Genomic DNA, 14,016 nt, shown 5'->3' with positions numbered 1-14,016 from the left:
GGCAAATAGGTTTTTTAGCATCCTTGCAGTCGCTCTCATGCCAGTCTGGGCTCCGGTCGAACCCCTCTATTTTTCGGTATGGGCACATTGCTATAGTCCAGCAGTCAATATGGTGCGGTGCTCGTACCACAGCTTAGCTCGGAGGCACTCACCAATAGCAATCCGGTGTGAAATGGGCGTTTATTGACTGCGCAACGCAATGCTATCACATCAGAGAACTCGTCAGTCTACCCAGGGTACTTTACGTCGATTACAGTGTTTTACATGACTTTATCTGTGGGCTGTTTGTACCTAGTCGTATGACTCATACCTCAACCTCGGAGCTTAATTTTGATGTTGGGTAAGTCGAACAGCCTCAAGTAGCTGGTTCGAGTCGTTCGACCAGTCAATAAACCACTATTTAGGGTATTTGACCACCTGCGAACTTGGACTCGCATCACGGTATTGAACAACTCAGATACTAGCGAGACTATGCCATGAAACCTAGAAAACAATCAACTTATCCGATCACCCGTCTACCGTGAAACACAGTGGTACAATCTCAATCTGCGACCTTTTCTGCAGATGGAAAGTCGCTCACGATTGCTAGAGGCCTCAACGGCCACATATATACATGGGATGTCCGACTGCTATCATTAGACAAACTGGCTTCGACAACATTCTGTCAGAGAATGTGAGCTTGAATGCATTTATTCTTCAATCTCATGAGTCACACTGAAGATAAGGTAGACGAAATGCGATTTCAACGAACATCACGTGACAATCGTGACAGAAAAGTGACAATAGCAGTAAAGTCGATAACAATTCAGTAACTTAGCTTCCTGCAAATCTGTACTGCGATCCAGTAGAAAAAATGTGAATGATAATTATCGCGTTTTCAGAATAGAATTACATGCAGAAATGAGAGAGCTAATAGTTAAATACCATTCTGCACACAAAACCAAGCCAAAGAAAAAACTCCGCCACAGTAAGAGTGAAGCGGGCAGAGCTGCTCAGCAATGGAAGGCATCATGGCACCACAGAAATGTCTCCACAGTGTATGGGCTTCAAATCTTCAGTCAAAGAAAACCAGGACTCAGGTGGAAAGCTTGGAGAAGGAAAAAGTGAGTCAAACCACAAGAAACACGAAAGTTTGACTCAGTTTTGAGCAGGTACCTCTCGAGACAGTACCTGTAGAAGTGGGCTGTCAGTCCCTGTCATACCATGGAAAAATCACAGCCCACCATGTACTGAGTGAACTTGAGAGGTGGTATGTCAATCCCAGTACCTCAGATTCAACTGAGGTCTGGCCTAGCATAGCACAACTTTTCGGGTTGGAGTTTCAAGATGTCGAGTGTGGTGATTCAGCCCCTGAAGCCAATATGGAATCAGTTGAGCCCATTCTCACAAAAAATACAGATCAAACATCTCACTCTATTTCACTTGCATATGTTATTCCTCTGTAATCACTCTACATACACAATATTTAAGTACTTCATGCTTTTTACGCTCTAACTTGCCGGTGTGCCATTCGGCAATATGTTCGGTTTGACTTATCCTCACAGTGTCACACATCTGTCACATCATGTGATGTTCGTTGAAATTGCATTGCATCTACCTTAAGTCCAACCATCCTTCCAGTGGGTATGTTGCATTCAAGTTGGATCTTTTTACCAACCTCGCGGACTGATCTTCGTTCACGACAGCATGCTGTCAACAAGCTATTCATAGATATGTATGTTGTATTTTTCTTGACCTTTAGCATGACCTTGAGCACCTACATCCTAGGCTGATGCTACACGATGATGAGCTCTGCAAATCGAAGACGGTCATTCAATACCCTGAGGGTTTCTTTGATGATGCAAGACTGCAGCACGAGATGTGTGTAATTTTCATCTATCATTGAAGAGTCCAGCTTGATAGAAACATCAGTTTTCTACATCACACAGTGTCCCATCAGCGACATGACCATCATTCTGGCGCCATTTCGATCTGCACAGGGCGACTGAGCATAATGCTCAATTTCGATCCTGTCCTCTACGCTGGGCTCAAGACTTCGTCTTTTGCATGTTACACGTGCGAGATGTATCTGACATCCGGTTGCAAGTGCCACGAGTAGTCAAGGTCCCATGCACAGCAGCCAAGCCTGTACATTTTTCTTCTTCTTTTCGATTCTTTATCACTGACGGACTGTTATCCATGAAGTCCTGGATGACTGGTGGCTCGGCACTGACGGTCGGAAGGAATTGTTCCCCATATGGTCATATCACGGTCTAAAGATGACCTACATCGTGCTGCCGCAAGTGAGGATGGCGAAGGCGATATCGGGAACCTTCTCGGAGGTCGTGCCATGGACACAAGCTATCCTGTCATCTACAAGGTTTGGATATGGCTTCGATGCAGAGAGTATTGTCACTACAGTGCCTGAACATGAAGATTAGTGTCTGCGAAAGTGATTGAACAAGATTTCTCACCAAGTACAGCCATATCTCGTGACTTCCCAACATAATTCAACCTGAACGCTACTCCGAGACCGCACGGGGGAGACATACCAGGGGCCTTGGGCATTGTGCTGGACAGCGCACACTATGGGCTAAATGTCGAAGACCCTAAGGTGTGTCTGCTGTCGCATGTCACTGCCCCCGTATGCTAACATTTTCGCAAGAATGTGATGTTGCAGACCGCTGTGGGTACAACAAGTGCAGTGGAGAGAAGTCAATCTACTACACAGTTGGGTCTTTGCTGCCTGCTGCCTCGCTTGGGAACAAGTGTGTTCGACCCTTAAGGGGATTGCTGCTGGGGAATACTAGTCTCTGTCTAAAGCGACCCTATAGGATGAAAGATCCGCAAAAGCGGATGAAACGGATAGGATGCGAAACGTACGGATTCGTCGGATGGAGCGGATGGCACTTGCAGATCAGACAGGATGCGAATCAAAGTCTAAGGAAGTTCATTAAAGGTTGGATGGATAGTGGGTATAAGTCAAAGTGACCTTCTGGTAAGGTGCAGGAAAAGTGGGAGGAAGTTACATGAAGTAAGTATTTTTCGAAAACCTCCATGCTTATAGGGTACAGTATTTTCAAGGAACATAGAGATATAGGTAGCAAGTCTAGACCGTGCCATAAGCTATCCGAAAAATACTGGAGTGTGAGAGGATATGTCTGTGTTCAGTCAGTAACAAGAAAATGTGTGTGAGTACGTACCAATGAGGTAGAATGGACGTGGACAGGACGGATGCAGCAGATGCGCGAGCTATAGGTGGAGATCCGAAGGTATCCGCATGTCGTCCGAAAAGCAGATGGGTATCGGATGGAATGGATAGGTGTCGGATGGACGTCGGATGGATGCCTGATGCATTGGAAAAGTGGTGGATATGAGCCTAGCGTAGGGATACTCCCTACACCGCGATTTAAAATTGTCAGAGATCAACAATGTCGTGAAAGCGCAGGATATTCAGGACACTTTGATGAAGTACCTTCATGGGTGTGGGGATGGCAGACTGGGGTGATATGAGCAGAAGTGTGCTCTTGGGGTGGCATGACAGAGTGCGTCTAGAGCTTACTGTCTATATAAACTTCCTGATCATACATTTGCAGCTGACTGAAGTCACTGGCACGGGTTCCTATTGTAGTACGAGTAATGACTGATCGAAGAACTGTATGAAGCATACCTCCGATAATGGATCAGGGATATCTGTCTTTCAACTGCGCGACAGAATGAACCCTGGGTGGATCAAATCAGTATTGCGATCGACATGGAAGTACTTGATGTCTGTTCAAGCAACAAAACTATAGATTCGACCAAGATTCGACTACAAATACATTTACAGAAAACATCACGATATCAATATTACATCAAGGTTGGTGTTGATACAGTCGCTGTTGACTAGGACTGCAGTCAGTCACAGCCCAGGGCTGACATAGAGGCGGTAAAACTAATGCTAAAGAGACCTGGAATTCAGTCCAGAAAATCCTCCCCAGTCAAAATGCGGCCGTTGAGCATCTTTCCGAGGTGAGTCAGTAGATACCCCATGCCTTTCCTTCTCATCCCAAACAACTCCTTCAGTGCAGAAAGCTGCGATCGCTTGAACGAGCACGATGCTCTCGCAGCGGGGCGATTCTCCTCACTGATGAACCCGTCGCTATCTGCTATCAAGTCCACGTCCCCCAAATCTGGTGCCTTGAGTCCTAAGAAGTTGCAAGTGCGGAGATACATGTCGTAATTGAAGAAATAGAGTTGGCCCGCAAAAAGGTTGAGCTGGAAAATCAGCGGTTCTGATGATGTCAACGGTGGTGTCGAAGGAACACAGTAAAGTCGAAGGTCGTCGCATGGCTGCATCGTTTTTGTGGTACGAGGAGTGTAGATGCACAGGTGAATTGCATTGCTCCTGCAGATATCAGGTAACAGTGCATTCACTTTGTTCGGGCTCATGACTACCAGCACTGGGCATTCAATGTTACTGGACACAATCCAATTGACAGGCCGCAAATAATGATCCGCTTCCTGTATGGCAGAGAGAGTCCCCACCGTCCGAGCGAAGTCGCAGGTGACTAAAATGTTGTGTTCCCACCGTTTGTGCTCGTGAAATTCAGCAGTGGTGTCGACAAGGCTGGATAGCACTGGAATAAATGCAGAAGATCCCACAGGAATTCGGCTGGTCTTAAGGAACACATGAACATCCACATGTAGGCTCTGGGCTGCAGATTCTACCCTGGATGGTCTTTCCGGATGATGTTCTGTCTGCACCTTGTGGACTACCTCCCTTTCTTGTTCCTCGTCCATGCTTCCCGCACGGGTTGATAGAACCCCAGATAAAACTCCGGGCTCCTTGCACTTTCTGCATGGTGCGTACATATCCTCTAACGAACACTCTTCTGGCTGCAACCAAGCGGTCTTCAGGGTGGAGATCGAAGTAGGGGTACGTGAGAATTGAGCCCATGCGGAATTCCGAGCATTGAACTCCGATCTTTGTTGAACCCAGTGGGATCTACGTATCTCAATATCGAGACAGGTTTCGAGCATTGCCCAGTGCAGGATATCCACCACATTGACGCCGTCTGCATCAGCTTTCTGAGTGGCCGAACGGATGCCTCGGTCAACTTCAGTTGGAGCGAAGAACATTACTGAGTGCCCATTGCCCAGCTTCCGCATTCGCATACATCCTGCCAGTGTGTCATCACTTAACATCAAAACTGATACCCATGATATCTAGAATCACGAACCTTGCGTCAGGCGGTCCTTCGTGACTTTGGGGCCAAGCATGACAGCAGCTCGGGAACCGGAAGGCAGCTTGACATCTGTGCCTCTAGTATGGGCGTCGTCAAGATACACCATGCACTGATCAAGCTGCTGGGCGAAGGAGGACGACACCAGGGGCTTGACTGTCCCATCCCGACTAATGATGACGAGTTCATCGTTGTCATTCACGAAGACTGCCACTTTGGCGTCACGCTTGGCTCTAAGCCATGCTTCGGCCAACTCCTGATTCTTCAATTCCAGCATCTGCGCACCCACGTCCAGGAGCACGCGGACCTCAGGAGTCTCTGTGACTAGGGCATAGATGAAACATTTCACCTTTTGACCGGGCGGGATGCGTCTGTAGCAATTGTTTTCTGGGCAAAGAAGAAATGCAAGGACTCGGGTGTTCGTGCTCCATTGGTAATCAAGTTCGTGCTGCACCATCGAGCTCAGTAGCAGATAGCGATTGTCGTTTGTACCAGAAAAGCCGGTTGTTAGGTGTCTCTTCTCTTGAACGAGATCCCACCCAGAGCAGGCGAGCTTACTGGGGAATCCCTTGGCTTCCTTGGGAAAAACTATTCGAGACAAGTAGAAATCTATGACTGCCTTGTTGAATGTGAACAATCACTGAAGGTCGGGGAGCTGCTCCGCGGATTCTGTGTTGATACTGCTAAGGTGCAGTAGACTATCTGGGACGGACTGAAGTCCATGCACCCAGGATTCATACTCGAGGGCGGGATTATCCTGCGTCTGCAAAAGCTTGAAGCATAACATCAGCTGCTGGAGCGTGAGGCCCGCATAGTAGTATGACAGGCAGGTGAGGGTGACAGCAATGTCTGGATGACCAAACTCTGCCCGCAGCGAGGGCATGTCTTTAGCACGGAATGGAATGGCTAACATTGTACGTTCTTGGGCGAGACCATAGTCCACTCGCCAGCGACGTTCTTTGAGAGTGTACACCAAGATACTACAAGCCAGCAGTCCACGCAGGACTAGAAGGCCAGGCCAGACGGTGGTGTCTCTACAGTGATCTTCCACCAAGCGGATACAGTCATCGGAGGTCTCCTCAACTGCGATGAACTGGCGGACAGCTTGTTTCACTTGCAGAGATGCTTGATTGAAGCTGATGTTGTCAAGTGCCCCGTCAATGACATCCTGTGCGATCCATTGAACCAATTCTTCACCTGCTGTGTGGTGCAGAACTCGAATGAAGGGGAACACTCCGTGCCTATGAATGGACACTTTCAAGTGAGAGGGAATTTCGCTTAGGAGTCGAGCAGCGTGCTTCACGACAAGAGTCAGAACTTGTTGTGTAGTCGTCCACCTTTCAGGATGGCCTTGAAGCGACCATTGAAGACCGACAGTGTACACCAGCTGGTAGTGGACGTGCAGAATTTCATCGCTTTCATCCAGGATGTCGCGCGTATGATTGTCGAGCCACAGCTGAGCCTGCAGCATCTCTTTAGCAGCTTCGGTCCGAAGGGACAGCTGACGGTCAACAGCCATCAGCTGGAACGACAGAATATGGTCCGGTTGCACGACCAAAATCCCCCTGGTGTCCATGCATTCCTGCATCAGGTCACAATACATTTGCACCTTGGATGCGTCGATAGAGAGCACTCTGGAGAATGGAATATAGAAAATGTGCCTCTGTGCAAGGCCGCTCAGTCGTTCGACCAGGAGCTGGAACATCTGAGCCGACAACGACTTCAGCACAATGACTCGAACCAATTTATGGCCATCGGAAAGTGCAGCGGCTGCAAGGGGAACAATGACGTAGGATTTCCCTTCACCCATGTTGAGCTGGAGAGAAGTATTTCTTCCCGTGCATGGTGACATCATCTCCAGCGCAACCTTCACCTGGATAGGCTGGGCTGAGAACTGACTTTCAATCTAAACACACCCATGGGCCATCACCAATAGCTGTTAACGAGTAATTTGCTTTTACAACCAACGTACCTGTATCAAAAGCCAATCGGTGTACTGCTCGGGATCAAATCCCTCGCATTCTTCATTCTCCAATTCCTTGAAGAACTCCACCCAGTTTTTCTTAGCGGCAAAGACCAACAACCTTCAGGAGTGCTGCAGTTGGAGAAGGATCTGCGACAGGCGGATGAGAGTCGTACACCAAGCGTTCCCCAAACAGTTTGGTGACACAGATGCCATGCAAGTGAAGAGGAAGTTTGGAGTAATTCGGGGCCACAACCCAGCATTGTATAACGCGTTCTCAGCTGCAGAAGTAGGGGAGAGGGTATGTACGATCGTTGTGAATGAACCTTCGAATTGCTGGCTATGGAGAGAATGGTATTCAAGCAGTACATCTGTCGTGTATGGCATAGAATCTGGTGGGAAAATGCTCGTTTCTTCGCAGAAAATCGACCTGCTCTGGTCCAGATGATTCGCGTAGTCACGGCGGAATTTGTTACTCCCTCGGTCGCGAAAGTCGTTGATCAGCAGCTGCAACCTCGCTGTAACTCCGGAGTCTGGAGACACAAAATGTCTCCAACTGAAATCAGGCAGAACTTCGGAAGACCCACACATGTGTAGGACAGGCGGATGTCTATCGAAAAGGTACTGGGAATCAACTGATGAGGCCTGTGAAGCAACATCCAAGTGAACAATATGGGAATGAAGATTGCATTGTGATGGTATTTTTGACGGAGGATTGGGAGCATAGAATCGCATAAGGCTCCCCTGCAGGACATCCAGGTATTGCTTCAAAAGGTGGTTTCGCCAACAGCTTTGGAATAATGGGCGGAGTGTCTTCAACAGTTTCATGACATTGTAGCAGTTTGCTTGCAGCGTATGACGTTCCGGAGGATCTTCGCACGGCCAAGCATCCCGAACATTGCTGAGAATGACTTGCTTTTCAGAGTGACACTTGTCTTCGAAAGCTGCATAACGGCGCCTTCCCAAAGTATTTTCATCTTCCCCAGGTATTGCAGGTAGTTGTCTCTCCTGGCTGATCTCATAATCTCTGGCACAAAAACTGATAATACTGTCCAGTTTCGCATAGGAAGGCCTGAAACCATCCAAGAGATCATAGGAAGTGAATTTCAGTGGTTCGCCCAGGCTGCGAATTTCGGGAACCGTGGTGAAGGCTAGGAGCGTTGGCATGAGCGCATCGTCATCCAACACGCCATATGATACTGAAGCCAGGGTGAAAACCAGCTGAAACATGTCTTTCTTTGTGGCACTACGCAAGCGGTCATATGCAGAAAGGAAGACTTTGGGAAAATTTGGTTGGAGCCAGTCTTTGGAGTATCGCAAGCTGAGCAATTCCCCCATTCCTTGGACATGTTTCCACTGGGTCAACAAATCAAGAAGATTATGTTGCACCAGAAGCCTGCTTGGCCACTGGCGTACCATGAAGGCAGTGTGAAATGCCCTCTCTTCCGCATGTTTATCGGGTACAGCGCGCAAAGTATAAATGACATCTGTGTTTCCAAGGGCAAGTGGAAGAGAGAATTGGTCAGGGTAGACTGCCGAGGCACGAGTGGACGCGCACTCGAGAAGGTGGTTGGGAAATGGCGGATCCAAGCTAGGATTAATGTTTGAAGACCATTCTGAGAAAGTTGAAAGCTGCATGCCGTAGTCCATGATAGATTTCACAGCTGGATGAAAACCGTGGTGCTGCGCAAGGGATGCAAGGCATGACCAAGAAACTGTCTGCATCTTCTGAAGGTGAACAGGATACCAGATGCGCCTGGTTGACAACAAACTGATCTCGCGCAAAAGATCTGTATCACGAGAGTGAAGCTTCATGAAGGACTGGCAAGCTGCAGAATGTAAGAGATGCAATGCCTCCTCTGTCCCCGTTCGACCCGTCAGGGGATCAGGGATACAGCCGCTGGTTACAGCATGGAGGAGTGCCTGATAGAGCTTGCTCGTCAGACCCCTGTTCCCAGCGAGACAACGTAAATCTGGGTCAACCTTGTATGAGTGGTATGTCAATCGGGTGCCTTCAGGAGCGATGGTAACCCGAACGTGATGGCCATTAACAGAATATGATATACGACCATCTGGGATGATGACAGTACACGGATGCTCATCTGCAGTTTGCGACTTCGGATGTAGGACTAGCTGGTTAATCAATCCCAACATCGTTCCAGTCGACTGGCTGGTGTCGACGACCATGTTGCTCATGTTTCGAGACTGCATTTCCCCATCCTGGTCGATGAAGAACTCAAGACCATATCGAGGTAAATCAACCTTCAGCGAGAAGAAAGGACCACCAGATGCTTCACTGGCACTACATGTGACCATCATGTAGCAGGGATCCTCCAGAGAACCCATCCTCTTGGAGACCATGTCCCATGTTTGACTACATATGTCAACAAGAGTGGCGCCACCGGCATTCTGCAGCGTCGAGGGGCCTGAAACAGGAAATTGTAGGATCCAATTTTCGGGCGAGAACTTCCACGCATTGTCTACTGGTTGGATCTCTATTTTGTTCATGCTCAGGTTGAGCCAATGAGTGTGGGACAGTGTCAAGATTGCCGGTAGGTCATCCAAAAATTGTTGACTCAGAATGAGCTGAAGGATGGGCGAGTCTTGTTCAATGTGCTTTGTGTGGATGATGAGGTTGTTCGGGTCGCAGAGAGCGAAAGACACCTTCGGTGACAAGTGAGCATTATTTCAGCTGCCGAGCGACAATAACGAGGGTGACTAACCTGATGGTCGCAGACATTTCCGCGTGTCGCATACTCCATTCCAGGAATATCAGCTGGAACAATGTCCAAAATTTGCTGTAATCAGTAAGTCAGCATGTCAGCGTACCAATGGAGTCGCAACTTCAAAAGGCTGACATCACCGAAAATTGATTGGTAGGTAGGATGTTGCACTATCACGGACAGGAGCCTGCCCAGTTGCTTCCCATCTACAATGAAGCACCCACTAACCAAATTGAAGTGCACGTCTTGTGATGATTGAGAGCACGAGGGTGCAGTCTGTGTCACAAGCCAATGAGAATTTGGAACTGGCAGTGCCCTCCAGGGAGTCCCCGGTCTGTAGCTGCCCCATATTTCTGCAATCGCGCAATCAAGACCCTCCCTATGAAGCTCTGCATATTGGCGAACAGCGGCTTCTAATGCATGACAGCATCTCTTGTCTCGCTCTAGGAGGAGCTTGGAATGTTGTAGGAGATCACCCAGTTGACTTGGAGTGTTGTCATATATCATGACCGCACAATATGCAAATACCTTCATGTCGTCGTTCGACGTCAGGAGCAGTGAAGCATCTCCATCAACGTCAACATCAAAGGTACTCCGACATGTGATTGCCATATCGTGAACACGTCCTTGTAAATCCTGACTGACCGTTTTGTCATTGTTGGCTTGCATTTTCCCTGAAAGCTGCGTTAGCAGCGTGATGGTCGTAGTTCGTATGTTTCGAAGAAGCAAATATCCGTGACGTTTGATGCTTTCTTCCTCAGTCGACAAGATGCGACACACAAGCATGATGATAGTGCTGATCGTGATGCCCTCCAACCAATTTCCTTCGACACTTGCCATCAAACACTCCAGCTCTCCAAGTAGCGCATTAATGAAGGGCGCGCTGCTCAGCTCCTCGTGCCAAACAAGGTTGTCGTCCAATGAAAGTGGGCCAACCTGTGAGATAGCCTGCACTAGCAGTAGATGGACTTCTTCACGTCGAAAATTGAGCACCCTCGCACGGAGTTCACATAGAATATTCATCCATTGTAGTAGCGGTCCGCTCTGCAAAGCTCTGAATGCGATGAATTCGTGGATGGTCATGTCCTTGTGACAATCTGCCTGATTGGCTATGACCTCGTTCGACATGTGGGACATTCCTGCAAGGTACTGCTGCAAACCATTATACGGTCCCTTGGGCAGAAGGAATGTGCACAACTTGCTAGAATCGAAGCGCAGCAGTAGTATGTCGGCCAGCCCATGCATCTGTGGTTGTATCGAATGGCCGAAACTTGAGTCCATTGTTCACACAGACCTTGTCGTCCTCCTTGGGAATGCAAGTGCTACTGTAATGGCACATGGTGAAGGGTTTGGCATCCGACGCCAAAGTCAACCTTTGCCTTGGATGGCACTGACGGTACTTCTGCAAGGCGCCATATTTCGGTAGTGTCATGAAGGGATCAGTTGGCAAAATCTCTTCTGGAGTGCAGACATCAATGAGGATATGGAATGTCATAGATCTCCACATGTCAAACGTGGTGGGGCATGCTAGCTCAAAGACAACCACAATTGCCTCCCGTTCATGCTCTGGTAATGGCCACTCATGAACTGTAATCTTCATGGATTCGCATCTCCTTCTCCATGCAACACTTGTCGCAACTCTTCTTCTTGTGGTAATCCCAGCCGCAGGAGTTGACAGCGTATTCATGTGATAAACTTTCTGCGTGCTTCTCTAAGTCAGTGTACCTCTCATTGAAGGTCCAGAGCTCAGTCAACTTCTGCTCACGCTCTTCCTGAGCGTCCCACTCAATTTCTAGCTTCAAACTCTTCAGCTTGGATGACTGGTAAAAATAGCACACTGCGAATGACTTGTTATCTTCGGTAGACGAGGGCGCCAACCGACGACTGGAACCCTGGCAATGATGAACTTGCAGATAGGTGTGTAAGTGCCTTAAACGATCAAGGGCTGAAGATTGGCATATGAGAAGATGTTCCAAAAGGGTCACTGGGATTTCGGGGGAATATTCTGACAGCAATGGGATTTGTCGAACAACGATCTTGTCCATGGCTACCCAGAGCTCAAAAAGAGTTAGAAGCATGATCGAAAAATTCTCCGGGTTTCCCTCATAAGCCTTCAGCACTCTTGAGGAGTATGCAGATGTGCACACCTCAATCAAGACACATGTGGAGTCGATGCTCTGAAATGAAATACGTGCTACCCAATCGTCAATCCCTGATCTAACAACCATCTCAAAGTCTATGAGAGAAAGGGATGGTTCTGCAGCATGGGCAGCTACAAGGAAGTCAGCACCAGCGTCAAGGAAATCATTGATTGTCCCGCGCATGTGGTGGCTGTGGTTGAATGAGGTTGGTTGGAAGGACGAATGCTGATTCTGGAAAGCTTGGCGTATGTACTCTCGGCTGGTGTTTAAGGAAAGATGGGTATCTTGCAGCACTCGGAGGGTCTCGGGAGCCCAATGAGGTGAGACCCATTGAGTGTCTTGAACAAATCCCCATCTTCCCTCTAGGATACTCCTCACGTCACTGGTGGCCGTACTGACCATTTGCGAGAGCTCCGGAGAAGCAGAGGATCCAAGCTTGAAAAGACGACGTGCAATCTTTGCTGACATGAAGTGTAGGGTATCATTTGGCAAGTCATGGTCGAGGGCAAGGGTTGTGAGCCTCGCCATGGAAAATAGCATGAACGATTTGTACGTCGTTTTTCCAAGAGCACAGCACTCCAGAGTCGTCTGTAAGGCAACGCGAATTACAAGCCAAAGTGGAGAGCACCTCCACGGCAATTCCACGCTGTCCCACAATACATCATCTCCGATGCGCTTGCGGATGCGAGGAACATCAGCAATGCTCCCGAGGCCACGCAATATACCAGTCAGGAGTTCAGTGATGTATCGAGGATGAGTGGTATCCCTCTCTTTGGCAACAGTGGACCCGGCTTTTTTCGTCATTGCTGCTGCATCAAGGACATCTCGATCCATGCGGACAAGAAAATTCGCGAGCTCTGCGGGAAAGGTAGCATTGTCGATGTTCGTATCCGGGACTGTGATAGCAGGTCCAGGATACGAACAAATCAGCTTTCCCTTTGCGCCCATCACTGCAGTGGGGTTGGGAGAGATCTCAAATGATTCGAATATAGTCTCGGATTCGAATTTTCTCATGACCACCGCAGCATTTTGTGCGCGAATCATATATACTAGGACATCTGCAAGTTGACACTCAGAACGGAACAACATGCAAATTAGTAAGATAACGAACCTTTGTGGTGCATAGCATTGATCTGAGATTCAACCTCCTTTGCAGACATCACACTGAGTCTGATTGAATCTCTGAGGTTCCGAAGCATTTTCAAGCTCCTCGTCCAAAGCACCAGCTGATTGAATGGGAGTTGGTCGCTGAACGCGAAAGCAGCATCCAGTATCACATGAGTTAAGGCCAGGTCATTCTCAAGGGAATGGTCACTCCCTTGCGGCAACTTGAGGGGGCAAAAAACATGATTGATGATATATTCCAGACTAGATTGGTCTGTGAAATCATGTTTCATTCTTAAATGTGAAGCATATATTGGTGGGATGAAAGAAAAGTGCAATGGCCACTGACGGTGAACTTTAGCCACTAATAAGGAACCTCTAAGCGCTTGTCCTCAGGGTTGTATCGGCAAAAAGCCGGAACCTTTATGTACAGGTTCGGTGCCACACCGAGGACTGGCACCAACCGGATCTTTCACTTGTTTTGGTGTCAATATCATTCAATGCTGTATATAGGCACTTACTTGGAGAAGAACAACTCAAATCTCAAACAAAGATCGTGCATATAGATCGGCCTGCAGGCCTGAAGGTTTGATGGAAGGCAGAAAGCGAACTACTTGCGGAGGCTGATTATCAAATGCATCAACTTCTTCACGATCTGGCACTCACTAGTTTCAAATATTCTCAGCTCTGACACTCAATCCCTTCCATCGGAGCACCATATTAGCCTGGGCATTCTTCCTTGGACCTCTCCACCGCACCTCACACGGCTTCATGAATCACAGTAGACATTTCGTCTATCATCAGAATTCACCACGCGCCACATTCGGTCTAGACCTACCCTGATATATGATAAGGATGCCTCGTTGCTGCCCTAACATTGT

At 48.3% G+C, this 14,016-nt stretch overlaps 2 protein-coding genes across 2 annotated transcripts; one reads left to right on the top strand and one right to left on the bottom strand.

Annotated features, from left to right (window-relative positions):
* Positions 1-2,236: 2,236 nt before the first annotated feature.
* On the top strand, positions 2,237-3,356 carry EDB91DRAFT_1078429 (uncharacterized protein; the record flags this gene model as incomplete). Its single annotated transcript, XM_041315016.1, has 7 exons — positions 2,237-2,385; positions 2,512-2,593; positions 2,680-2,747; positions 2,814-2,950; positions 2,989-3,013; positions 3,054-3,149; positions 3,209-3,356. The coding sequence occupies 7 exons, from the start codon at positions 2,237-2,239 to the stop codon at positions 3,354-3,356; spliced, it is 705 nt and encodes a 234-aa protein (XP_041181688.1).
* Positions 3,357-3,936: 580 nt separating this feature from the next.
* On the bottom strand, positions 3,937-13,191 carry EDB91DRAFT_1303342 (uncharacterized protein; the record flags this gene model as incomplete). Its single annotated transcript, XM_041325004.1, has 11 exons — positions 3,937-5,141; positions 5,202-5,792; positions 5,886-7,110; positions 7,177-7,288; positions 7,346-9,831; positions 9,891-9,965; positions 9,997-10,020; positions 10,119-11,135; positions 11,185-11,456; positions 11,479-13,089; positions 13,143-13,191. The coding sequence occupies 11 exons, from the start codon at positions 13,189-13,191 to the stop codon at positions 3,937-3,939; spliced, it is 8,667 nt and encodes a 2,888-aa protein (XP_041181687.1).
* Positions 13,192-14,016: the final 825 nt, after the last annotated feature.

Source organism: Suillus paluster, assembly GCF_016628075.1.
Source record: "Suillus paluster strain FC165 chromosome Unknown EDB91scaffold_6, whole genome shotgun sequence".
NCBI classification, from domain to species: domain Eukaryota; kingdom Fungi; phylum Basidiomycota; class Agaricomycetes; order Boletales; family Suillaceae; genus Suillus; species Suillus paluster.
This window is presented reverse-complemented; position numbering and strand designations above follow the sequence as displayed.